This window comes from Aotus nancymaae, unplaced genomic scaffold (genome assembly GCF_030222135.1).
Source record: "Aotus nancymaae isolate 86718 unplaced genomic scaffold, 86718_ANA_hifiasm-v0.15.2.pri h1tg000039l, whole genome shotgun sequence".
Classification (NCBI taxonomy): Eukaryota; Metazoa; Chordata; class Mammalia; order Primates; family Aotidae; genus Aotus; species Aotus nancymaae.
In genome coordinates this window covers 10,922,828-10,948,486 of record NW_026988453.1, presented here as the reverse complement: position 1 = coordinate 10,948,486, position 25,659 = coordinate 10,922,828, and the positions used below count along the sequence as shown (strand labels likewise).

The 25,659-nt window shown below is 37.2% G+C and overlaps 1 protein-coding gene across 11 annotated transcripts in view; it reads right to left on the bottom strand.

Annotated features, from left to right (window-relative positions):
- Nucleotides 1-3,279: 3,279 nt before the first annotated feature.
- Nucleotides 3,280-25,659, bottom strand: part of CD46 (CD46 molecule) — a 34,305-nt gene continuing 11,925 nt past the window's right edge. For 3 of the 11 annotated variants that reach the window (XM_021677304.2, XM_064360320.1, XM_064360324.1), the window contains 6 exons: nucleotides 25,558-25,602; nucleotides 22,751-22,792; nucleotides 16,449-16,487; nucleotides 14,712-14,747; nucleotides 14,125-14,188; nucleotides 3,280-5,832 (listed from right to left, as the gene is read on the bottom strand). In XM_021677304.2, coding sequence (XP_021532979.2) covers nucleotides 5,760-5,832; nucleotides 14,125-14,188; nucleotides 14,712-14,747; nucleotides 16,449-16,487; nucleotides 22,751-22,792; nucleotides 25,558-25,602 — 299 coding nt within the window. In that variant the 3' untranslated portion in view covers nucleotides 3,280-5,759. Of the gene's footprint in view, nucleotides 5,833-8,996; nucleotides 9,090-14,124; nucleotides 14,189-14,711; nucleotides 14,748-16,448; nucleotides 16,488-22,750; nucleotides 22,793-25,557; nucleotides 25,603-25,659 lie in introns of all 11 variants that reach the window. The other 8 variants (XM_064360319.1, XM_064360321.1, XM_064360322.1 and 5 more) reach the window with 6 other exon arrangements.

The following is a 25,659-nucleotide window of genomic DNA, read 5'->3' as shown; positions in this document are numbered from 1 at the left end:
GTCCGTGCGACTTCTCCGGTCCCTCCTGTCGGACTGTAGAACCTCGCTTGGGAGCCTGAATAAATTACTTCACATTGGATCTTCTTGTGTTGGCCTCAGTTTCTTCCTTTTAAACTTGGCAAGAACCCAAGAACAAACCTTACACCAGGTATTAGGACTTGGATGTTTTTGGAGGCCATTATACAGCCCACCACAAATTGCAATCCTTAGGAACTCATTAGAAATGCAGAAGCTCAGGTCCTAACCGATACCTTTTGAATCAGAATTTTCTTTTTAAGGAGATCACCATGTAACTCACTAGCACACTAAAACTTGAGAAGCATGATGCTATGGGTTCCTAACCAAATAATTCTCTAATCATTGAGTCCCAACTTAAATACAAATTTACAGAGTATTTTTCCTAGGAACCCTTTCAGGTGAAGGAGGTTAATCGGATGATAAATAATTTTCCCAAACACCATTCTGAAGTGCTTCTGTAAGCATTTGTTCCTGGAATTCTCTCTCAATGAAGCCCCAAGCCCCAAGCACCAGGATACTGGGGCTCCTGTTTACAGTAGTTTGGCACAGGGTTTGCCACTGCAGCATACAATAATAGTTTAGTTTTAAAAAAAGCTACATGAGGGAGGTAAATCTGTAAATGGAGGTGGAGTCTCCTAACATCAGTTTTACTACCTCTGTACAGGTTTCCTTGGGCTATGCACCATCAAGTCAGGAATCAGGACGGGTGGCTTTTTCAAATGTTATCTATACTTGTGGCAATTTGTTCACATTTTGCTGGTATGTAAGTGAGAAGGAAGGAAAAATTGTTTATTGACCACAGATCCACAATATTATACTTCTCCAATATTTAAGCAATAAGGGACAGAATTTAAAACCCTTTTTAAAATGTTAATCTTGGCACAGTGGCTCATGCCTGTAACCCCAGTAATTTGGGATGCTGAGGCAGGTGGATTGCTTAAGGCCAGGAGTTCGAGACTAGCTTGGGCAACATGAGAAAGCCTGTCTCTACAGAAAAATACAAAAATTATTCAGGCATGGTGGCGCATACCTCTACTCCCAGCTGCTGGAGAAGCTAAGTTGGGAGGATCCCTTGAACCCAGGAGGTTGAGGCTGCAGTGAGCTGTGATTGTGCCACTGAGCTCCAGTCTGGGTGACAGGAGATTGTGTCAAACAAAAAAAAAAATTGATCTCACAGAAGAAGCAGAAGAGGTTAGTCTTATACCAGATGTCAAATGAAATTTAAAATGTCTTCTGGGAATCACAGCAATGACTGAAACTTGTGAATAGCGACTCAGTTTGTGCTGGTAAGGAAGGGATTGTCAAATGCCCTAACAGTCCACAGGAGGGCAGCAGTGCTTCAATATACAAAGGATTAGTCATCATACTGGTGTAATCTTTTCTGAGTGAGCCTAGAAATTTTGATGAAAACAGTGTAGTCCAGGAAAAAAAAAATCCATATGTACGATCACTCAATTTTGAATCATTTCTGGAAGTTATTAGACTCTGCGTTAAATCCTACTCGAGTACGAGTATGCAAAATTTAAAAATATGCAGAAAAGCTCCTTCTTGGTTAAAATGTTAGCTGAAAGACATTACTAAGTTTTAGAATACCAGAGTGGCCTATTTCCCACAAACCCTTAAATCCACTATAACACCACAAATTCATACTCCTTCTAATTTCAAGTACCTTCAGCATTCTTACAGATGTATTGTTAGTTACCTTACAAAGTAACTCTCCCCATGTATTTTATGGCAATCTAAAAAATACATTAGTCTCAAGGTCACAAAAGATTTTCCAAAATGCTCTATTCATAGTCAATATAATTTTCACCCAGTAATTTTTTTTTTTTTTTGAGAAGAGTTTTGCTCTGTTGCCCAGGCTGGAGTGCAGTGGCACTATCTCAGCTCACTGCAACCTCTGCCTCCCGGGTTCAAATGATTCTCCTGCCTCAGCCTCCCAAGTATCTGGGACTACAGGTGCATACCGCCACGCCCAGCTAACTTTTTGTATTTTTAGTAGAGACAGCGTTTTACCGTGTAGCCAGGATGGTCTCTATCTCCTGACCGCATGATCTGCCCGCCTTGGCCGCCCCAAGTGCTGGGATTACAGGCATGAGCCACCATGCCCAGCTGACCCAGTATTAAGGAGAAAGACTGCTTCTGTATATTTATGTGTTTATTTTGAGACAGTGCTTCTGTTTTTAAAACCACAGATAGCCTTGTTAGCCAAACAACAAAACCTTAATTCAAGTCTTCGGTGAAATTTTCTGATTTCATAGGCTTAATTAAGAAAGCCGTAATTTTCTTCTATAAATATACTTTATCTTCTATTTTTACAAGTTTATATAGAAAAACTGACTGTGGGACTTGAGATTTACTAATGCATGGGTTTTCGACCTTAGCTGCACATTGGAACCATTTAGGACACTTAGAAATCCCTATACCCAAACCACATCCCAGATCAATTACACTAGAAATCTCTAGGGGTGGCTAGGGGTGGGACCCAGGTGTCCGTAAATCTCCCCAGGTGATTCCAATGTGCAACCCTGGTTAAGAAACACTGAAGCCTGCTCTGAGAAATTTAGCAATCTGACCTAATTCAAGTCTGCAGAGAAAGCAACGATTTTTGCAGAAACAACCAAATCCTACTAGTTACATACATCAAATTTTAAACTTTGTTTGGACTTGGGTTTTTATTTAGCTCTACGTATGTGTTCAATGGGATGCAGACGATATATCTTCTACTGGACATGTATATATAGATGCTTAAATGTGGCTAACATAAGGTTAGGTAATAATAAAGACTATAAAAGCTGGGCAAAAATCAGGCAGTTTCATGAAGGGTAAAATCTGAGCTGGGCCTTGGAAGATGGATAGGATGTGAACAGGACAACAGGTGTTTCAAGCAACAGTGAACTGAGAATACAGCAGAAAGCACAGGGGAAAGGGTCAGTCTTGACTGAGAGTGGATTATTTGAAGAAGTGCAATAGAAAGAAAAGGCTTAGGGAAGAAAGTTGGGATTTAATTGTAAAAGGTCTTCAAGTATCAGGCTAAGCAATGTGGACTTCATCCGGTAGGTAATGTGGTATCACTGGATACCTCTGCAGTATCTATGTGACGGGTTGCGAGTGGAGAACCCTGGGGATACCTAAGGGTCTGAGCTAGGAGGGACAGGAGGAATGGCTGTGAGAGAGGAATGGTCAGAAGATGGGCCCCAATTAGAAACATACTTCAATTTGAGAGGAAACCCACTAGAAATAAACGCATCATCATGAAACTTCTCCAAATGTACAATTTTATTGTAACAGATTTGAAGAGTTAATCTTCAAAACAAAAATAAACAATAACTGCTGTGAGACTTCTCATGTTATAGCAAATACATTTTTGCAGCTTAAAACATTTTCTTCATATATGCTTCTTCCTGTCATTTAAACAAACTTCCAGAGAAAACTGGTCTCCATAGATTTAAGTAACAAATTATTCGACAAAACACACATTTATACATATATAGATCTATAGTATAAATATTAAATTTGAAAAAATCAAATAGGAAACAAACTGCTATAAGAGTATATTTATTTTATACATTAAAGTATTTGATTGGATATTCTTCAATTAGGTTTAAAAAACATTCTTTGCTTCTAACCAACTGTGACATTCTTGAAAAGCATATGAAATGGGTATAAATTTAAACTCTGTGCTTAATTCAGAATTCCTGTTTATTCTCCTCAAACTTACCTTCCTAAAGCATCTCACCAGAGATTACAAAGGAAAGGAACATTACAGGGCACTATAAACATGTCTTTAGACAGTAAAATATTTATTCTTCTAGACTCTTGATTTTCCAGTCATATCTTTCTCAAGGCAACGTTTCTTTGGCCCAATTTGTGCAATTAAATATAAAATTTCAAAACACACTTTTTTTTTTTTTTTGAGACGGAGTCTCACTCTGTTGCACAGACTGGAGTGCAGTGGCAGGATCTAGGCTCACTGCAACCTCCGCCTCCTGGGTTCAAGAAATTCTCCTGCCTCAGCCTCCCAAGTAGCTGGGACTGCAGGCGGGTGCCACCATGCCTGGCTAATTTTTTGTTTTTGGTAGAGATGGGGTTTCACCGTGTAAGCCAGGATGGTGATCTCCTGACCCTGTGATCCACCTGCCTCAGCCTCCCAGAGTGCTGGCATTATAGGCGTGAGCCACCATGCCCAGTCCTCAAAACACACCTTTTAACAGTGTAATTTGAATTGGAGTGGCAGTCCCTGCTTTTTGCCCACTGGCTTCTTTGAAAGAGACTACTTGGCTAAGGGACTCTCAGTACAGGGCCAAGATCTGCTACCTGAGCTATATTTACCTTTTTTTTTTTTTTTTTTAAAGACAGAGTCTTGCTCTGTTGCCAGGCTGGAGTGCAGTGGTGTGATCTCGGCTCACTGCAATCTCCAACTCCCTGGTTCTCTCTGATTCTCCTGCCTCAGCCTCCCGAGTAGCTGGGATTACAGGTGCCCACCACCACACCCAGTTAATTTTTGTATTTTCAGTAGAGAGGGGGTTTCACCATATTGGCCAGGATGGTCTCGATCTCTTGACCTTGTGATCCGCCTGCCTCAGCCTCCCAAAGTGCTAGGATTACAGGCATGAGCCACCACACCCAGCCGCTATGTTTACTCTTTCCATCCCTTGGTACAATCAATAGCAAACAGACAAAGTGAAGTTACCTTCTTGAGCTACATGGCTTACTCTGTACTCTTTCTTTTAGGAGATGAGGTAAGACACATGCACAGATAAGAGACTCTACTAGCCAAGGCAGTGTAAGTGGACTAAGATTCTCACGTGACTTGAGGTTATCTGATGAATTTAATTCTCTTCAAAACTACCGACTTTTAGAAGGCATGTTTAAAGTAACACCTCTGTTTAAGGAGGGGAAGAAAAACGTGTAATCAGAATTCAGAGTGGGTTACTCAACATAGGAGAGTTCTCTTTGGGAAAATCACAAGGCCACAGCGTTCACTCCACACTGTGAAGTGGCACTCCTGTTACGGGTGTCAGAATCCTCTTACTTTTTAAGAAAGTATGCATCTGATTCTGAAATTCCTGATGTATTTGATCAGTTAGGGATGTTTTAAAAAGTGAAAACAAATGCCACACATAAACTTTCTAGTTTCGAAATCACCAAACACATTTAAAAATTGAGAATTTACGCTATTAACTTTTAGAGAATTTTCCAATAATATTTTTAGTTAAGGAAGTCAAGCTTGTGCATATTCCCAATTTTCAGTGTTCTTGTTTTAATGCACAAGAGCCAGAGAAGCATACACATATTTGCAAGGCCTTTTATAATCAACATTAGATAAAATAAACTCTACAGTTGGTGAAAGAATGAATTTTAAGAGTTGGCATTAATCTTTGAACAAAAAAGATTTCAAAGCCACTTTCTTTACAAAGAAAATATAATTTCATTTTGAACTGTATTTCTCTAATTTTGCCAATTTTATAAAATAAAGCACTTCCCCACTTTAATACAACCAGGCATGCTGTGCTGACTGGTCCAATAAATCTGAGTGTTACTTAAAGGAAAACAGGCAATATGTTCATACCCAAATTGATAAGTTTCAAAGAACCATCAAAGCTACATTCAAGCCACAATGGAATGTTAGGTAAGCTGCAGTTGCACTCATGAGAGTGAAACGAGAGAGTAACTACTGGGTATGTGCAGATTTTAATAGAATCAAAAGACGAACTGGCCAACCGAGTAGTGGAATCCATTCAGCTTCTCTGCTCTGCCAAAGTGGCTGATTTACTCTGGTAAGTGGCATATTCAGCTGAAACATCTGCTTTCCTGCAAAGCAAGGTATAAAGATTGTGTCAAAGATAAATATAATTAAGTACAGAAATTAAATTCCAGAAGACTATTCAGAAAATGAACAATTAAAAAATATAGTACTGAGCTGCCAACCTGAGAAATAAATTATTCTTTTAAAATAATTTCAAATGTTCAACTGGTCTCACTGTTTAAAAAAAACAAAAAAAACCTTCCTTTATCTCTGACTTATATTTTGGATCCCCTCCAAAATGAGAACTAGAGCAGCAGCATACGAAGCACTTAGTAACTATGTCCTCATTTTGATTTAGGGTCAATGGGAAAGACCAGAGACAAACACATGCTTTCCTGGTCCTCCATGTTAAAGCTGTAGCTCTGGTACAGAACCTTTGAAAAGATAGTGGTTCTAACTAACTGTTCAAGTATGTGATGTCTCATCTACCCCTCACTGTCAAGAAAATCAGGTATTCCATTGAGAGAATCTTAAAATCATGTATTCCATTGAGAGCTATATGAAGACAGGAAATGTCTCAGCATGATTGGATGGTTGCAATTCGTTAATTATAAAAAAAAAAAAAGATAATCTCCTAAATAACTAAACTTTACATCACACTCTTAGTATAATAGACATCTTTGTAAAATCTATTATTCTAGTCTAGTGCTGGCCAAAGACAGATGATGCCAGTCACATGTGTAATTTAAAATTTTCTAGAAGCTACTTTTAAAAACATAAATAAAAACAAAAATAATTTTATTTCCTTTAACCCAGAATAACCAAAACATTGACACGTATTTTACATATTTTGTGCTTAGTGTTTGACACTTGCAGCGTACCTGACGATGGACCAGTCACTCTGGAAGTCCTTAGCGGCCACACATGGCTATTGAGTACTGAATTGGACACCACAGCTCTGGGCTCTCCCTGCCTTAGTAAACTGACTTTAGTAGACAAATGAAAACTAACTTTGGACCAGTCCCTATTTACCAGTATGTGTGCCACAGCAAACACTCCAGGGATGCCTTCCCAGTGTCACAGCTAAGCATGTTAATTTTGCATACTTTAATAACCCATTTACGCCTAGTGTTCCATTACTGGAACACTAAGCATGTGGGAGTTACTTATATCTTACTACTCAAGGTCATTGCCAGGGTCTGATTGCAAAAATCCAAAAAATTGCAACCTCGGGCATCAATGGGTTTGTTTCTTTTTGTCAGGGAGGCCATCTTTATGGTTCTCTATTGTGTTACTACTATACTTATAATATTGCAGTTCCCTAAGCACTGTTATGATGACTGACTTAATGTTTTGGCCTTTCACTGAATTCTCCAAGACCACTACATTTTTCTCTTTTTTTTTTTTTTGAGGCAGAGTCTTGCTCTGTCGCCTAGGCTGGAGTGCAGTGGTGTCATCGTCTTGGCTCACTGCAACCTCCTCCTCCTGGATTCAAGCAATTCTTGTGCCTCAGCCTCCTGAGTAGCTGGGATTACAGGCATGCACCACCACGCCAAGGTTTCACCATGTTGGTCAAGCTGGTCTTGAATCTTAAGAGATCCATCTGCCTTGGCCTCCCAAAGTGCTAGGATTACAGGTATGAGCCAACGTGCCCAGCCACCACTATATTTTTCTAAGTAAACACTTTTTTCCCATAGTGGTAGAATCTCTTTTCTTTAAATAAAGTTTTAAATAGAAATCCAATCTATGCCAAAGATAAAAACCATTAACATAAATTAAAAAACAAACATATTTATTGGCTATAACAATGAAGCTATTTTGAAAATAGCAAAAATTTGAAACTGGATTACTAATTGCAATTATCTTATATTAACTACAGCATTCATTAAATTGTCTTCAAATGTTTACAGACACACTGAAGCTCAGAGAGAGTCTAGAAACTATTTTCCTAGTTGGCTTTAGCCTCGAAAGTATCCTAAGAGATTAAGAAGATACAGTAGTCTTCTCTTATCCACAGTTTGACTTGCAGTTTCAGTAACCCACAGTCAAATACAGTCAAAAAATACTAAATGGAAAATTACAGAAAGAATAAGTTTTAGATTGTGTACCATTCTGAGTATCATGATACCTCATGCCGTCCCACTCCGCCCCTCCCGGGATATAAATCATCCCTTTGTCCAGCATCCCCATGCTGTGGATACTGTGTGCCTGTTACTGAACAGCTGTCTTGGGTACCACAGTACCTGTGGTTAGGTAATCCTTATTTTACTTAATGGCCCCAGAGCACAAGAGCAGTGATGCTGGCATACTGTTATAATTGTTATATATTATAATTACTTATTGCTGTTAATCTCTTACTGTGCCTCATTTATAAATTAAAATTTATCATAGGTATATAAGAGAAAACAGCATATATATATATGGGTAGGCTCTGACTGCCAATTCTGGTGGGTACGTTTTGTCTTTCCCTTTCCCCCTGTGATCAAAGACACCACTTTGCTTTTCCTAAGAAATTGTCTTTCCAACCCGCCTTTGTAGATCCTGCTCCCAAACTTTTGATTATAACCTAGGGTAGGGCCTCACATTATAAGAGGTGGGATACTATCTCCCTCTCTTCCCAGCTCTGCAGATACACATTCTAGCATAGAGGAATAGTTCTAATTAAATTCAAAGACAGAAGGTGGAAAGGGTCAAAGGGTTTAGGGCAACGCAATCCATTACTCTTCAAAATCTGAGGACTTTTTTGTTTTCCTTTAATATGCTAAAAATATCCCAGCCCAGGGAAACTGATAAAATGCCTTTACAGAGTTATTTATACACTGCAACTGAATAAATTTACAAAATTAAGTAAAATTTATTTTGGTTTCTATAAAAGGGCATTTTTCCTCCTTGCACTTAAAATGAGTTGATTCTGTGGTTATTTCCCCCTGGGCTCACAAATTCGTACTTTTGGATTCACAGCCGTTTTACAAGGTAGAAGTGAGGTAGTCTGATGGGGGAACATAACTCTATTTAAAGCCTACGTCAAAGCAAAAGCCTGTCAGTACACATTAGGTTTTCAAAGGGAATGGTATAGGAAAACAATAATTTAGCAAAGGAACAGGAACGGAAATTTCCTCTTTGATATTTACTCCCAATATCTCTTTGCTCAGATAATTGGTATCTATATATCCACTGAATATTTTTCAAAAGAAAGGACATCTGAAAAGAAACAACAGAAAGCAGATACCTTTTAATGATAAAAGCAAACCTTTCTCTCATCTCTTCTTCTCAGAGAGAAGTAAAATTTACTTCTCTGTGGGTTTCATCAGTTAGGTATGTGCTGAACAGAGGAAGGGAAAAGGGCTGAATAAAATAGTGACTTCAAACCAAAAAGAAACAAGAGTAGCATAACAAGTGGGATTAATATCCACAGTGGAAGAGAATGGCAGGATAGCTGAGAATTAGGTTCATGACTTAAGACTTTCTCTTTCTCACTGAAGGACTGGAAACATGAATTTTGTGTTAGAAGCTACTTGAACTTTGAAGTCATACAGATCATCCAGCAGATAAACAGAATGGAAATTCCTGTTTAATATATTTATCTTTGAAACCATTTTGTAAGAAGTGAGTCATGTCAAAATGTTTTCAAGGAATAACACATAGTTGAGGAGAAATGATACTGGTCTCTAGCACCCATGAATTTTTGTTGTTGTTGTTGTTGAGTCAGAGTCTCGCTCTGTCACCCAGGCTGGAGTGCAATGGCGCGATCTCAGCTCACTGCAACCTCTGCCTCCCAGGTTCAAGCGATTCTCCTGCCTCAGCCTCCTGAGTAGCTGGGATTACAGGCGCATGTCACCACACTAGGTTAATTTTTGTATTTTTAGTAGAGACAGGGTTTCACCATGTTGGTCAGGTTGGTCTTGAACTCCTGATCTTGTGATTCGCCCACCTCGGCCTCCCAACGTGCTAGGATTACAAGTGTGAGCCACCACACCTGACCACATTTTTTTTTTAAAAGACAGCATCTCACTATGTGGCCAGGCTGGTTTCAAACTCCTGAGCTCAACCCATCTGCCCGCCTTGGCCTCACAAAGTGCTGGGATTATAGGTATGAGCTACCAAACCCGGCCTAACACCCTCAATATTGAGGGAATACATTGAGTATGTATTAAATCCATGTAATATTATCTTAGAATCAACTTCATGACATCATGTATTTTCAGATGTCTCGAGTTTTGCATTGAGAAGTTTCTTCCTGTGGCACATCTGTTTTCAATCTGAGGGGACATCCTTGCATTGCTGAAACATTTTTGAAAGGTCAAATGCTAAAGAATTTGAGGGCCAACTAGAAAAACATCTAAGTTAATTTGATCCTCTTTTGCCCCCTGTCACTACCCCAATTACCTGAACTGACCACTTTTTATTTTTTGGGGGACTGAGTTTTGCTCTTGTTGCCCAGGCTGGAGTGCAGTGGCACGATCTCAGCTTAATGCAACCTCTGCCTACCAGGTTCAAGCGATTTTCTGCCTCAGCCTCTCAAGTAGCTGGGATTATAGGTGTGTGCCACCACGCTTAGCTAATTTTTGTATTTTTAGTAGACATGGGGTTTCGCCATGTTAGCCAAACTGGTCTCAAACTACTGACCTCAGGTGATCTGCCTGTCTCGGCCTCCAAAAGTGCTGGGATTACAGATGTGAGCCACAGAGCCCAGCCTGACCACTATTTTTAACAAAGTAATTGGGTCAGTCAATATTAATGTAACATTAAAAGTCAGTTTAGGTTATACAAAATAACAAATACCCTAATGGAAAAAAGGAAAAACAATTTGTCACATGTAATAAATATATCAATTATTTGAATAACTTTACTAACTTAGCCAAACTGTCACATGTTCTAGGACGACTTAACTAGAGTTAAAAAATCATTACAAGTTATGAAAATATTTATGTGAGCAAAAATCATCTGTTGTTCAGAAGCACAGTCATGCCACGCAATACAGAACTCAAGCAGTAGCAAAGACAGGGCTGTGGCTTCCAAGACTAAAAAGTATGGTAGAAGAATTAGTAAAGAAAGGAAATGGGAGGGGAAAAGGAGGGAGCATGTGGATGGGAGCTGTTTTGGACCAATTGGCATCCTATACTGTTCTTAGCTGAGAGCTACAAGAGCAGAATACTTTAACCTTTTGGCCATCTTTCATCAAGTAATGTAAATGATGTTGGATGATCTTAAAATGACTACTTACACTATTTTTGTACTTTGAGATGAAGGCTGCAGAAGGGTAATTATGTTCCCAAATCATCATAAATACCAGTTTACATCAAATATATTTTGTGCCAGGCTTTAACAGCAATTTGCGATTATTTGAGCCTGCCAGCCTGCTTCCAGTTACTCCTGGAAGTAGAGAAGTAACTGCAGACATTCTATGATCTTTATAAGAAGCTTCTAAGGCCAAAACAGCCAATCTGGGGGGACAAGATTATGGACATTAAACACTGCAAAGAAAATAATAGAAATCTTTATGTTTTTAAACAGTTAAAAAAAAAAAGTAAGAAAAGCCAAGTACTATTTATTACCCCAGAGCCTTTTTTTAAGGATACACATGGATGGGGAATCTTAAAAACTCCAATTATCTTAAACATTAGAAAAATTTGCCAATACGCTTGATAGTGTTTCTTCAGATCTCAGCAACATGGGCACATCAGTAGTGGCCGACACCCTGGTCAGTGGAGCCCAGGCCCAGCAGCAGCAGCAGCGCTGGGAGCTCCCTAGACAGGCAGCGTCTCAGGCTCCACCCCAAACCTAATGAGTCAGACCCTGTACTTCAACAGATTTCCAGGTAATTAATGTGCACATTAAAGTCAGAGAAGCATTTGCTCTAGACTCTGAAGAAGAAAGATAAACCACTCTCACATTCAATTCAGCTATCAAAATAAACGGGAACTACAAAATAATAGATCCATAAAGAGAGCCTAGCTTTGGATTCAGCCATACATATTATGCTGAATTTCCAATCGAGTATGTTCCTGTCATAAAAAGGGCAACATCTATTCTAAAAGATTCCCATGCAGTTTATATTTTAAAATTCAAAGGCAATGATGAGTTTCCTCTCTCACACTATTTTTTGGATGATTTTTCCTCAAGTTGTGCTACTATTTACAGAATTACTTATGTTGCATTGGCTAAAGATATAACAAACACCTTCCCAAACTATTTTAAAATTTTAATAATAGCAATTGTCTGTTGGACCCTATGCTGTAAAATATGGGCTTTAAAAAAAAATCACCGAATTAATTTTGCAATCTCAGTTCACTATTGCTATTGAACCTTTAATTTGGGAGTACAGCAGTTAGATAACTGTCCAGTTTTAAAAGATCCATTGAGGCTGGGTGTGGTGGCTCATCCATGTAATCCCAGCACTTTGGGAGGCCGAGGCAGGCAGATGACCTGAGGCTGGGAGTTTAAGACCAGCCTGACCAACATGGTGAAACCTGGTCTTTAGTACAGGTACAACAAATTAGCCGGGGGTGGTGCTGTGTACTTGTAATTAGCCAGGGTGGTACTGCACGCTTGTCATCTCAGCTACTTGGCAGGCTGAGGCAGGAGAATCCTTTGAACCCGCCGAGGTTGTGCCATTGTACTCCAACCTGGGCGACAGGGTGATGATACTCCATCTCAAAAAGAAAAAAGAGACCCATTAACTGCTAGCTAGAGAGAGTTTGATTAATACTTGTTAAGTAACGTTTAAAAATTCTAATGCAGTGATATTTTAAACAAAGAAGGAAAATGAGCAGAATGTGACTTTGTTTCGCTTTCCTTAGAGGTTGTTTCTACACAAATCTTATGGACTTGTACAAATATTCCATTATTAGTATTTTGTACTCACATTGCTGTAGATATGTAACTTTTAAAACATACAACTGATAGATAAATCAAATATGCATATCACATTCCATAAATACAAGATTTAAGATTCAAGTGAAGGGATTATGGGTATTTAAAAAGATAACCAAGTAATATGAAAAAGGTTTGAGTTTCTTATGAGTAAAGAATGTACTTTTATGACTTAGCCCAAACCTGATAATCAGTATAAAAGGAATATATATCATAAAATCCTGAGTACCAAAAATCTTAAAATAATTAGGTTTGATTTCAAAGCTATTTCTAAAACTATAGGAGGCAACATTTTTTTAAAAAATCAATAAACATGAATGTATATTATCTTTCAGAAATTTTAAAGCACCTAATCTTTTTTTTTTTTTTTTTGAGACGGAGTTTCGCTCTTGTTACCCAGGCTGGAGTGCAATGGCGCGATCTCGGCTCACCGCAACCTCCGCCTCCTGGGTTCAGGCAATTCTCCTGCCTCAGCCTCCCGAGTAGCTGGGATTACAGGCACGCGCCACCATGCCCAGCTAATTTTTTGTATTTTCAGTAGAGACGGCGTTTCACCATGTTGACCAGGATGGTCTCGATCTCTTGACCTCGTGATCCACCCACCTCGGCCTCCCAAAGTGCTGGGATTACAGGCGTGAGCCACCGCGCCCGGCCTAGCACCTAATCTTAGTTTATGTTCCAGGATTCATTCTAAGTATTCTGTTAAATTGTAAGCTCTCTAACTGAAATTTCAGTTGATGTTTAAAAACCCTATTTTTGTTAGAAGATATGTACTTGTACAATTTTCTTTTATTCTAAGCCCACTCAATTTTTACATTTTTATAGATTAAAAGACACAAAAAAGTTAATTGAGGTATCTTATAAATCTAACCCCTCTTGGCAAGTTTAACCCCATCAGTTTTACTGCAATCTGGTAAATTCAGAGGGCATAAGAGGGAAATCAGATAGTGTTGTTTTTAATCCCCCAGTTTAACATGTATAAATAACAACTCTAAATGAAAACATATCAAATTGGGTATTTAAATGAGATGCCTACATAGCTTCTTACAACTAGCTAAGCTATATAGACAAGTGGAAACTTTCATTATAAAAATTCTAGTGCATACAACTGTCAAAGTCTCCACAGTAAAATATTTTAGATTTAATTTTGGCCACCAGTGCAATTTAAGAAACAGGGACTAGTTACGGTAGAGAAGGCCTCATAGTGGTCACGATTTGATAAATAACTTAAACCTCAAATTCCAGAGAAGTTTTCTTAAAGTCATAATAGCTGTAGTAACTTGCACAGATTTTTTATGTTGTAGTGACATTAAAAGCTGAAAATATTTTTAGTAAAGAAATGCAATTGGTAGGACACACTAATGCAGGCACATTTTTTTAAAAAAAGACAGCATGCAATACTTAAGATTACAAACTTAAACTGTACAAAAGCAAGTCAAGGATAAGAAAGACTAAGCAGTTAGAAGAAACGTGCTTTAATTTACCCTTCCTTCTTCCTTCTTTGAAGATATCTGTGCAGGCCAACAGAAATTACTGCAACTCCAACAACTACAAGAAACCAGGAAACAAATGACATGTAATTCTGAAAACTAATCACCAAGATTAAAAATCTAGCAGAAGAAATAAATGCTGGTTACATTTCAGTGGTCAAATGTTATTTTATTTAAGCACCTACACATTTATATTACATCTAGACTCTTTGCTATCTAAATCCAACTCCCCGTAATCACTTACACAGTGCATGGTATGTCAGAGAAAAGTCCTTGCTTTAATCTAGAAAAATATCAAAAGCACATTTGGGAAGCCAACTCCTATTACCGATCATCTTGAGGAAATATGTATTACTTAGGCTTTGTTACTAAGTGGATACATAGAATATAACAATATAAAATCACTAACACAAGGCAGGTAGTAAGTATATCAAATAAAATGTCAGGTTTTCCTAAACTGGCTTAATTAACCAACCAATTTACAAGCTATAAAAACTATAGAAACTGAAAAACTATTTTTAAAATGCATGTCTTCACAATAATGTTTTGACTTAAGTGGTGTCAAAATTTGTGATACTTACGTATAGCAATAACAATCAGAGCAATGGCCCATTCATCTGAGAAAGCAAGCAGTTCAAAGATGTTGAACACACAGATCTCCAGACAGGATTTATTTCAGTCAGATCATCTAAACACGTGATATGGTTTGGCTATGTCCCCACCCAAATCTCATCTTGAATTTTAGTTCCCATAATCTCCACATGCCATGGGAGGGACCCCATGAGAGGTAACTGAATCATGGAGGCAGTTTCCCCTATGCTGTTCTCATGAGATCTGATGGTTTTACAAGGGGCTTCCTCCTTTACTTGGCTCTCATACTTCTCCTTTCTGCCACCATGTGAAGAAGAATGTGTTTGCTTCCCCTTCCTCCATGATTGTAAGATTCCTGAGGCCTCCTCAGCCCTGCAGAACTATGAGTCAAACCTCTTTCCTTTATAAATTATTCAGTCTCAGAAAGTTCCTTATAACAGCATAAGAATGGACTAATACAACACTACAGAGAAAAAAAAAATTTATATAGTTTTAGCATGACTGCTAGTGTGCATCCAGGTCATTTTGATCACAGAATACTTCTAATCAGTTTCCAGGTTAAGGGTTCCACTTGTGAAACTCTTAATGGGAACCTCACTTTTCATTGTTTTTCTCTATGGCTACCACGTCAGGTCATTCAGTAGTAACGTTATTAACAATTAGAATTCACTACATTAGAGGAAAATAAGTTTGAAAATTATTATCCCATGAGAGTTGGTTTAGTTCAATAGCTATTCTGTCATTTCTCATGTTTTGGTGACATTTCACTTGTATTTTTTCCTCCAAAAGTGGATCTATAGAGTGAGTCATAAATAAATTTCTATTATTCTATCACCCAGATGGTTCCTATCCTCTCACTTCCCTACTCTGCCCCGCCCCAAAATTAAGACATGGTCCTAAATACCAATAGGATTCCCTTTATAAATGAAACACCACAGCACGCATGGATAAAAAATATACAGAGAAACTTGAGCATACATTTTTGACTATCTAGAGAACATGAAATAATCCTATAAAACCTTAATTTTTAGAAGTGTTTCTGTCGGTAATACCTTTGCTTCTAAACTGACATTACTTTTGCTATAAATCAAATTGCTATAAGTTAAATCATAAAGTGCCATGTTTAACTCTGCTTTTCTCATCTCATAAACAGTTATCAAGTGTTTAATGGTTGCAGATGGAAATAGATTTACTGGCACAATGACACCTGGACCAAAGATTTTGGAGGTAAGGCAAACACTAAAAAACAAGCCTAAGGTGCATTATGTAAAATGATTAACCATTACTAAACTAGTCTAAGAAATGAAAAGTAATAGATTGTTGTCTTTTTTTACTTATTAAGAAATATTTATATTTCATTGGCCTTTATCACAACTATATGTCATCATTTTCTTTAATATGTATTGTGTGAACTGCGTGAGCCTCCATCAAGTGTGTTAAACCAGTTTGTTACATAGAAAATGAACCCAACTTAGATTACTTTAAGGTTCATGTATATAAGGTATGAATAGAAAGAAAATTTATCTATGGATTGCCATCATAAAATAACAATATAATGTGGAAAGAAAATTGTGTTTTGTATATTTTAACCTACCTACAAACACAGCATTTAAGAAAGCTATCTTACCCTACTAGGGATCCTATGTTGGGGCACCTCATAGTAACTGTAATTACCTACATGTTTCTACACATACTACACTTATATTAGTCATGGTAGCTATACCAACCCAAACTGTCAAGCATTCCTTCATCAGGATTGGGATATCCTAGAAAAAAGAAGAAATATAGATTAAATTAAAAAAAAAAGCATAAATAAAACTTAAAATCCTTTAAATTCATAAGGCGATATTTTCACCTTTGTAGAAAATCCCTTAAAATGTCATTTTCCTTATAAATTATATTAATGTTTCTCATTTAAAGTAATATAAAAATTTATAAATGTATATTTAATGTCATCATCTTTTTTCTTTCTGCCCACTCACATTTCCTCTGACAATATTCTGTGGTACAACACGTAAATTTATCTTTACTATATTCTCAAAATTAGTCTATAAATCCAATGCCATTCTAATTAAAATTGAAAGATAGAGGGATTAATAAATGCTTTAGAGTTGACCTGAAATGGAAGGAAACTTCAACATAATAAAGGCCATATATTAAAAACCAACAGCTAACATCATACTCAATGTTAAATGAATGAAGGCTTTTTCCCAAGATCAGGAACAAGACAGGATGTCCATGTATGCAATTTCTATCCGACATAGGAGGGAAAGTTCTAACCAGAGCAATTAGGTAAGAAAAAGGAATAAAAGGAATTCAAGGCCAGGCATGGTGGCTCATGCCTATAATCCCAGCACTCTGGGAGGCCGAGGTGGGCAGATCACCTGAGGTCAGAAGTTTGAGACCAGCCTGACCAATATGGAGAAACCCTGTCTCTACTTAAAATACAAAATTAGCTGGGTGTGGTGGCACATGCCTGTAATCCCAGCTACTCAGGAGGCTGAGGCAGGAGAATTGCTTGAACCCACGAGGCGGGAGTTGCAATGAGCCGAGATCGCACTATTGCACTCCAGCCTGGGCAACAAGAGTGAAACTCCATCTCAAAAAAAAAAAAAAAAGAGGAATTCAAATTAGAAAGGAAGAAATAAAATTAGCTCTGTTTGCAGATGACATGATCTTTTATGTGGAAATCCCAAAGGATCCCACATATACACACACACACGCAAACATCTCTTAGAACTAATAAATGAATTCAACCAAGTGGCAGGTTACAAAATCAACATAGAAAACTCAGTTGTATGTCTATTCACTAACAATGAATAATCTGAAAAAGAAATTAAGAACACAGTATCATTTGTAATAGCATCAAAAAGAATAAAATACTTAGAAATAAACTTAACTAAGGAGGTGAAAGACTTACATACTGAAAACCACAAAACTGCTAAAAAATTAAAGACGTAAATAATTGGAAAGACAATTGTGTTTATGGATTGAAAACATTTCGTCAATACTACAAAGGAACCTTCAGATTCAGTGCCACTCCTATGAAAATCCTGATGATTTTTTTTTTTTTAGCTGAAATAGAAAAATCCATTCTAAAATTAACATGAAATCTCAAGGGACCACAAATAGGCAAAACAATCCTGGAAACAGCAAAGTTGAGAAGACTAACCCTTTCTGATTCCAGAACTTACTATAAAACTATGATAATCAAAACAATGGTAATGACAAAAAGACAGACATACAGACCAATGGACTAGAACAGAGACATCAGAAATAAACCTCTGCATATATGGTCAAATCGTTTTCAACAAGAGTGACAAAGAATAGCCAAATGGGGAAAGGGCAGTCTCTTCCACAAATGGTGCTGGTGAAACTGGATATTCACAGGCAAAAAAGTGAATCTGGACCTTTACCATATAAAAAGATTAACTCAAAATAGATAAAAGACCTAAACACAAGAGGTAAAACTATAAAACTCTGAGAAGAAAACATAGGGGAAATGCTTTTTGACATTGGATCTGGCAATGATTTCTTGGATGTGACACCAAAGGCACAGGCAAGACAAGAAAAAAATTGTATTTCATCAATTAGAAGCAAATTTTGTACATCAAAGGACACCATCAACAGAGTTAAAAGACAATCCACAGAATGGGAGAAAATATTTACAAATCACATATATAATAAGGAAGTAATATCCAGAATATATAAATAACTCCTAAGACTCAGTAACAAATATCAACCCAACTTGAAAATGGACAGAAGACTTAAATAGATATTTCTCTAAAGAAGATATACAAATGATCAATAAGCACATGAAAAGATTCTCAACACATTTCTAATCATTAGGGAAATGCATATCTAGTATGCATATCTACTTCATATCTAGTAGGATGGTCTATGGTTTGAATGACCCCTTCAAAACTCATTATGAAATTTAATTGTCAATGTAATGCTATTAGGGGTGGCACCTTTAAGAGGTGTTCAGGTCATTATGGCTCTGTCCTCATGAATGAACTAATGTCGTTATTGCAGGGTTGTGTTTGTTAGTCAGGGCGTGGCTTCGCCCCTCTTACTCTCTCTCTCACCCTCTCCTTTGCCTTCTACCATGTGATGGCCTCTGTCATATTATGACAAAGCAAGAAGGCCCTCACAGATGCCCACACCTTGATATTAGACTTCCCAGCCTCCGGAACTGCAAGAAATAAATTTCTGTTCACTATAAGTGACTCAGTCTGTGGTATTCTGTTCTTACAGTACAAAACAGACTAAGACACTTGGGTATTATTGAAAAAACAATTTAACAAGTGTTGGTGGAGATGTAGAAAAATGAGAACCTTTGTACACTGCCGGTGGGAATGTAAAATGGTGCAGCCATTGTGGAGGACAGTATGGCAATTCCTCAAAATATTAAAAATAGAATTCCCTTGTGATTTAGCAATTCTACTCCCAGGTATATAACTAAAAGAAGTGAATACAGGAACTCAATGTTTATAACAGCATTACTCAAAAGAGCCAAAAGATAAAAACAAACCAAAATGAATGAATAAGTGAAAAATAGTATATACATATAATGGATTATTATTCAGCCATAAAAAGGAATGAAGTTCTGACTCATGTCACAAGATAGATCTAGATGAACCTTAAAAACCTTGTGCTAAGTGAAATAAGCCAGACACAAAAGGACAAATACTGGGATTCCATAAGTAGACTCCACTTATTATATCTAAATTATATGAATTTACCTAGAACAGGCAAATTTACAGAGACAAAAAGTAGACAGTAGTTCTGACCAAAGTCAGAACACCTGGTTGAAATCTTTATATAATTTCAGCATATGGAAGACCTAAAGTTTTAGTAAGAAAGACACCAAAGTCATAGCCACTAGGGAAAAGATCAATACATCCAACTACTTAATAATGTAAAACATCTGAACATATAAATGACCACTGATAGGAGAACAGTTAAATGAAATATGGTATATATTTAAGTCACCATTAGAAAAGATGAGAATAAATCTAAACACATCTCCAATCTAAGAGTGTAAGTGGAAAAAGTTCAAGTTGCAGAAAAATATGTACAGCTTGACATCATTTTTAACAAAAGACAAAACACCAAACTACAGTGTAACTACACATAAAAATATGTTGATGGTCCTAGCCAAAGCAATCAGGCAAGAGAAAGAAACAAAGCATATCCAAATAGGAAGAGAAGAAGTCAAACTATCTCTGTCTGAGACGACATAATTCTATATCTAGAAAACCCTTTAGTCTGGCCTAAAAGATGTTCCAGATGATGAACAACTTCAGCAAAGTTGCAGGATACAAAATCAATGTACAAAACTCACTAGCATTCCTATACACTAACAACAGCCAAACTGAGAGCCCAATCAGAGAAGCAGTCCCATTCACAATTGCTACAAAAAGAATAAAATACCTAGGAATACAGCTAACCAGGGAGGTGAAACATCTCTACAATGAGAATTATAAAACACTGCTCAAAGAAATCAGAGAAGACACAAACAAATGAAAAAACGTCCCATGCTCATGGATGGGAGAATCAATATCATTAAAATGGCTAAACTGCCCAAAGCAATTTACAATTCAATGCTATTCCTATCAAACTACCAATGACATTCTTCACAGAACTAGAAAAAACTATTTTAAAATTCATTTGGAACCAAACAGAGCCTGAATAGTCAAGAAAATCTTAAGCAAAAAGAACAAAGCTGGAGGCATCACATTACCTGACTTCAAACAAGGCTACACTAACCAAAACAGCATGGGGTACTGGTACAAAAACAGGTATATACACCAATGGAACAGAATGGAGAGCCCAGAAATAAGGCTACATATCTATGACCATCTAATCTTCCATAGAACTGACAAAAGCAATGGGGAAAGATTCCCTGTTCAGTAAATGGTGCTGGGATAACTGGCTAGCCATATGTAGAAGATTGAAACTGGACCCCTTCCTTATACCATACACAAAAATCAACTCAAGATGGATTAAAGACTTACATGTAGAACCCAAAACTATAAAAACCGTGGAAGACAATGCAGGCAACATCATTCTGGACATAAGAACAGGCAAATATTTCATGGCAAAGATGCCAAAAACAATCGCAACACAAGCAAAAATTGATCAGTGGGATTGAATTGAAGAGCTTCTGCACAGCAAAAGAATCTATCAACAGAGTAAACAGACAACCTACAGAATGGGAGAAAATTTTTGCAAACTATGCATCTGACAAAGGTCTGATATCTAGCATTTGTAGGAACTTAAACAGATTTACAAGAGAAAAACAACGCTATTAAAAAGTGGGCAAAGGACATGAACAGACACTTCTCAAAAGAAGACCTATACGTGGTCAAAAAACATGAAAAAAAAGCTCAATATCACTGATCATTAGAGAAATGCATATCAAAACCACAATGAGATACCATTTCACACCAGTCAGAATAGCTATTATTAAAAAGTCAAAAATAACAGTTACTGGTGAGGTTGTAGAGAAAAGGGAACACTTACATAGTGTTGGTGGGAGTGTAATTTAGTTCAACTATTGTGGAAAGCAGTATGGTGATTACTCAGAGAGCTAAAGGCAGAACTACCATTCAACCCAGCAGTCCCATTACTGGGTATATATCCAGAGAAATATGTATCATCCTACCATACAGACATACCCACATGAATGTTCACTATGCCCAATAGCAGCACTATGCCCAATAGCAAAGACATGGAATCAACCTAAATGCCCATCAATGACAGACTGGATAAAGAAAATGTGGTACATACACACATGGAATACTATGCAGCCCTAAAAAAGAATGAGTTCATGTCTTCGGCAGGAACTTGGGTGGAGCTGGAGGCTATTATCGTTATCAAACAAATGCAGAAACAGAAAACCAAACACCGCATGCCCTCACTTATAAGTAGGAGCTAAATGGTTAAGAACTTATGAACACAAAGAAGGAAACAACAGACACTGGGGTCTACTGAAGCGGGAGAGTGGGAGGAGGGAGAGGAGCAGAAAAGATAACTACTGGGTACTGGGCTTAATACCTGGGTGATGAAATAATACGTACAACAAATCCCGGTGACACATTTTCTATGTAACAAACCTTCACATGTACCCCCAAACTAAAATAAAACTTTCTAAAAAAAAGATGTTGATGTACAAAAATAGATTTAAAAAGAAATTCTAAACTATTAACAGTCATTAACTTGGATAATAAGTTAGAAAGAAAACTAATCTATTACTCTATATACTTTTGTAAGTTTGAAATTCTACAAAAATATATTCAAATACAACTCATGTGATTAAAAGTTAGAAAAAGTAATCTATATCTAATAGTATAACAAGCTTAAAACTGACAAAACAAAAAAACCTGGAGAACACTGTTTGCTTCATATTAAAAGGGCTTTAATTCATAACGAGCTCTCAAAAATCACTAAGAAAAATATTTTCGAAACCTAATAGAAAAATAGACAAAGCACATGAATAAATAACTGTAGATCAAAAAAAGTTCAGATTCACTGATAATTAAGGAAATGCAAATTGGTCAGGCATGGTGGCTCACACCTATAATTCTAGCACTTTGGGAGGCTGAGGCAGGAGGATCGCTTGAGCCCAGGAGTTACAGACCAGCCTGGGCAACATGGCAAAACTCTGTCTCTATAAAAAATACAGAAAAAATTAGCTGGGTGTGGTGGCATGTGCCTGTAGTTCCAGCTACTTGGGAGGCTGAGGTGGGAGAATCACCTGAGCCCAGGAGGTTGAGGCTGAAGTGAGCTGTGGTCGCACCACTGTCCTCCAGCCTGGGTAACAGAGTGAGACCCTGTCTCAAACAAACAAACAAAAAAACTAAAACCAACAACCAAGAAATGCAAATTAAAATAAGATGTTACTTTTCACCTATCATTTAAAAATTTTTAACATTTTTTTAGATATGTCTAAAGTTTTTAATTTAAAAACATTTTAAGCAAAAAAAATTCTTAACCGTATCAGTAGGATAAAGGGCTAACCAACCTGGATAACGCGAAACTGGAGGCTTGTAAGTAGGCCTAGGACCTAGAAAAATAAGTTTGACTTTATAAATTCATCAGGGCCTTATCAATATAAAATTATGACTTTAATTTTGATATTGATTTTTAAAGATTATTTATCAAAATGAAGACTACACATACTTTACAAACTTTGCAATTCTACAGATTAGAATTTGCCTACATATATAGCTGCACAGGTATGTAAGGATGTAGGTACAAGAATGCTCACTATACTCTGTATTTTATAATGGAAATCCTAGAAGATAACCAATAATAAATCACAAAAGTAATGTGTGGCCGGCTTGGTGGCTCATGCCTGTAATCCCAGCACTTTGGGAAGCCGAGGTGGGCGAATCACTTGATGTCAGGAGTTCAACACCAGCCTGGCCAACATGGAGAAACCCTGCCTCTACTAAAAATACAAAAATTAGCTGGGCATAGTGGTGGGCGCCCGTAATCCCAGCTACTTGGGAATGTGAGGCGGCAGGAGAACCGCTTGAACCCGGGAGGTGGAGGTTGCAGTGAGCTGAGACCATGCCACTGCACGCCAGCCTGGGTGACAGAGCAAGACTCTGTTTCAAAAAAAAAAAAAAAAAAAAGGAATGTGCTTGGGGTAAACATATGTATCTTTTTTAAAAACTGTAAGTGGTATCATACTATAATTTACATCGTCCTCTTTTCCACTTAGGGTTCCTGGCTATTTTTTCATGTTAGTAATTTAGATCTACCTTAACATAATTATGGTGCTATTTAGTTGTCCTCTGATGATGAGCAATGACTGACAACCCCATGAGGAATTTTGATTTTTCAAAAAAATACCCTTGTAGTTTCTCTTTTTTATAAACTTTTTCTCACAAGCAATTCTCTCCTCTGCTCTCAAGCACTAAGCTAGATCAGTGTTTTATAAATAGTTTATGAAATGCTTATTGTCAACTCTTTCAAAAGACTGTATCAACAAACTTAGTGCATACACCCACTAAGAGCATGTGAGTAGGCATGGATGCCTCATTGAGTATGAATTCCACATGCAATTTTGTTTTGCTCACATATCAGTCCACCAAAAAGCCCATCTCTTCCTGCCCTCAAACCCTATAGCACTCAATTCAAGAGGCTACCAGTTACCAATTACATATTAACAAACATACATGGATCTATCACTTCCTTAATATTAAATTAAGTGTTGAATAAATCATATTAGCTAGCTCTAAGAGCTTTCTATACACCGGGTACTTACACCTTCTAATAAACAAAAATACAAGGTATTTTTCTTTTTTTTTTTTTTTTTTTTGAGACGGAGTCTCACTCTGTCACCCAGGCTGAAGTGCAGTGGCTCGATTTTAGCTCACTGTACCCTCCGTGCCTCCCCCGCCAGGTTCAAGCGATTCTCCTGCCTCAGCCTCCCGAGTAGCTGGGATTACAGGTGCCTGCCATCATGCCTGGCTAAGTTTTGTATTTTTGGTGGAGACAGGGTTTCACCATCATGGACAGGCTGGTCTTGAACTCATAACCTTGTGATATACCCACCTCGGCCTCCCAAAGTGCTGGGATTACAGGAGTGAGCCACTGCGCCCAGCCTATAAGAAGGTATTTTAATTACTATGTTAACATGCATAATTCCCCTCAATCCTTTAAAATATTAGGGAGATAGTAAATATATAATCGAATTAGAAGCCAGTGATTGAGATTTCAGTTCGACACCCACATTAAACTAAAGGGAAATGAAAGACCAGAGAAATGATGTTAACTAAGCATAGTCTGCCCAGGCTAATGCTCTTCCCACAATTACTACTGTCTCTTGCTTCTGCTGCAAGCAAAGTGAAACCAGAGACAGCACTGTTGAAATCAGGACGATAATTCCTTCTGTCATATCAAAATAATCTCTCTAGTCATAAGCACAGTGGTTGACGAGGAGTCCCTGCAAAAAGTCTTCTATTTCATTTCAGTAAGTAAGGACTTTTCCTGCCTTTCGGTTGCTATAAAATTTACTTGCTATTGCCAGATAAAACTGCCCAGTAAAGAGGAAAAAAAAATAACATTATGAGGTGTGGAAGAGGGGCAGGTAGGGAAGAGGCAGAAATATAGCTCTTGCTCTGGAGACAGCAGAAATTTCCCTGTTTAAATGCGTCACATCAGAAGACTCAAACTTGTTGCATTCCAGAAAATGAAAAATTCCTGGAATAGGAACATTCTCAGTAAAAGTGTCAACAGATCACTTCTGAAAAGAATAAAACAGCAATTTGATGACACAAAACATACATATTAACAAACAAACATACATATTAACAAACATACATGGATGTTCCTATTCCCTAACATTAATTCAAGTGTTGAATAAGTCGTATTAGCTAGCTCTAAGAGCTTTCTATATACCGGGTACTGTGCTAAGTGCATTAAATACATCCCACTTATATCTTACTAATAAAAAGGAAGGTCCTAATTCAATTTATATATATATAAATCCCCAGATTATGGCAAAGATATATATATATTTATTTTTAATAAATATATATTTATATTTAAATATTTATATTTATATAAATATAAATATATATATAATATATTTATTTATGTATTATATATAAATATATATATATAAAATCCCCAGATTATGGCAAATAATTTTAGAATCACTATGTATAACAACTAAAATGGCTATACAAATGTCCTCCCTCGTTTCATTACTAAAAATGATGAATGAGTGGAAATCACCAGAAATTTAAAGGATTTTTTAAAAAATCAACAAGAATTTAAAGGATTTTTGAAAAAAATATAAGCAGGTAGTTACTAAACCTGAGACACTGGAAGTTGGAGATATTGTAGCGAGAGAAGTCGACACTGGAAAACAATAATGTAGATTGGATCAAACACTTGGGAGTTATTACTGGCATTTTC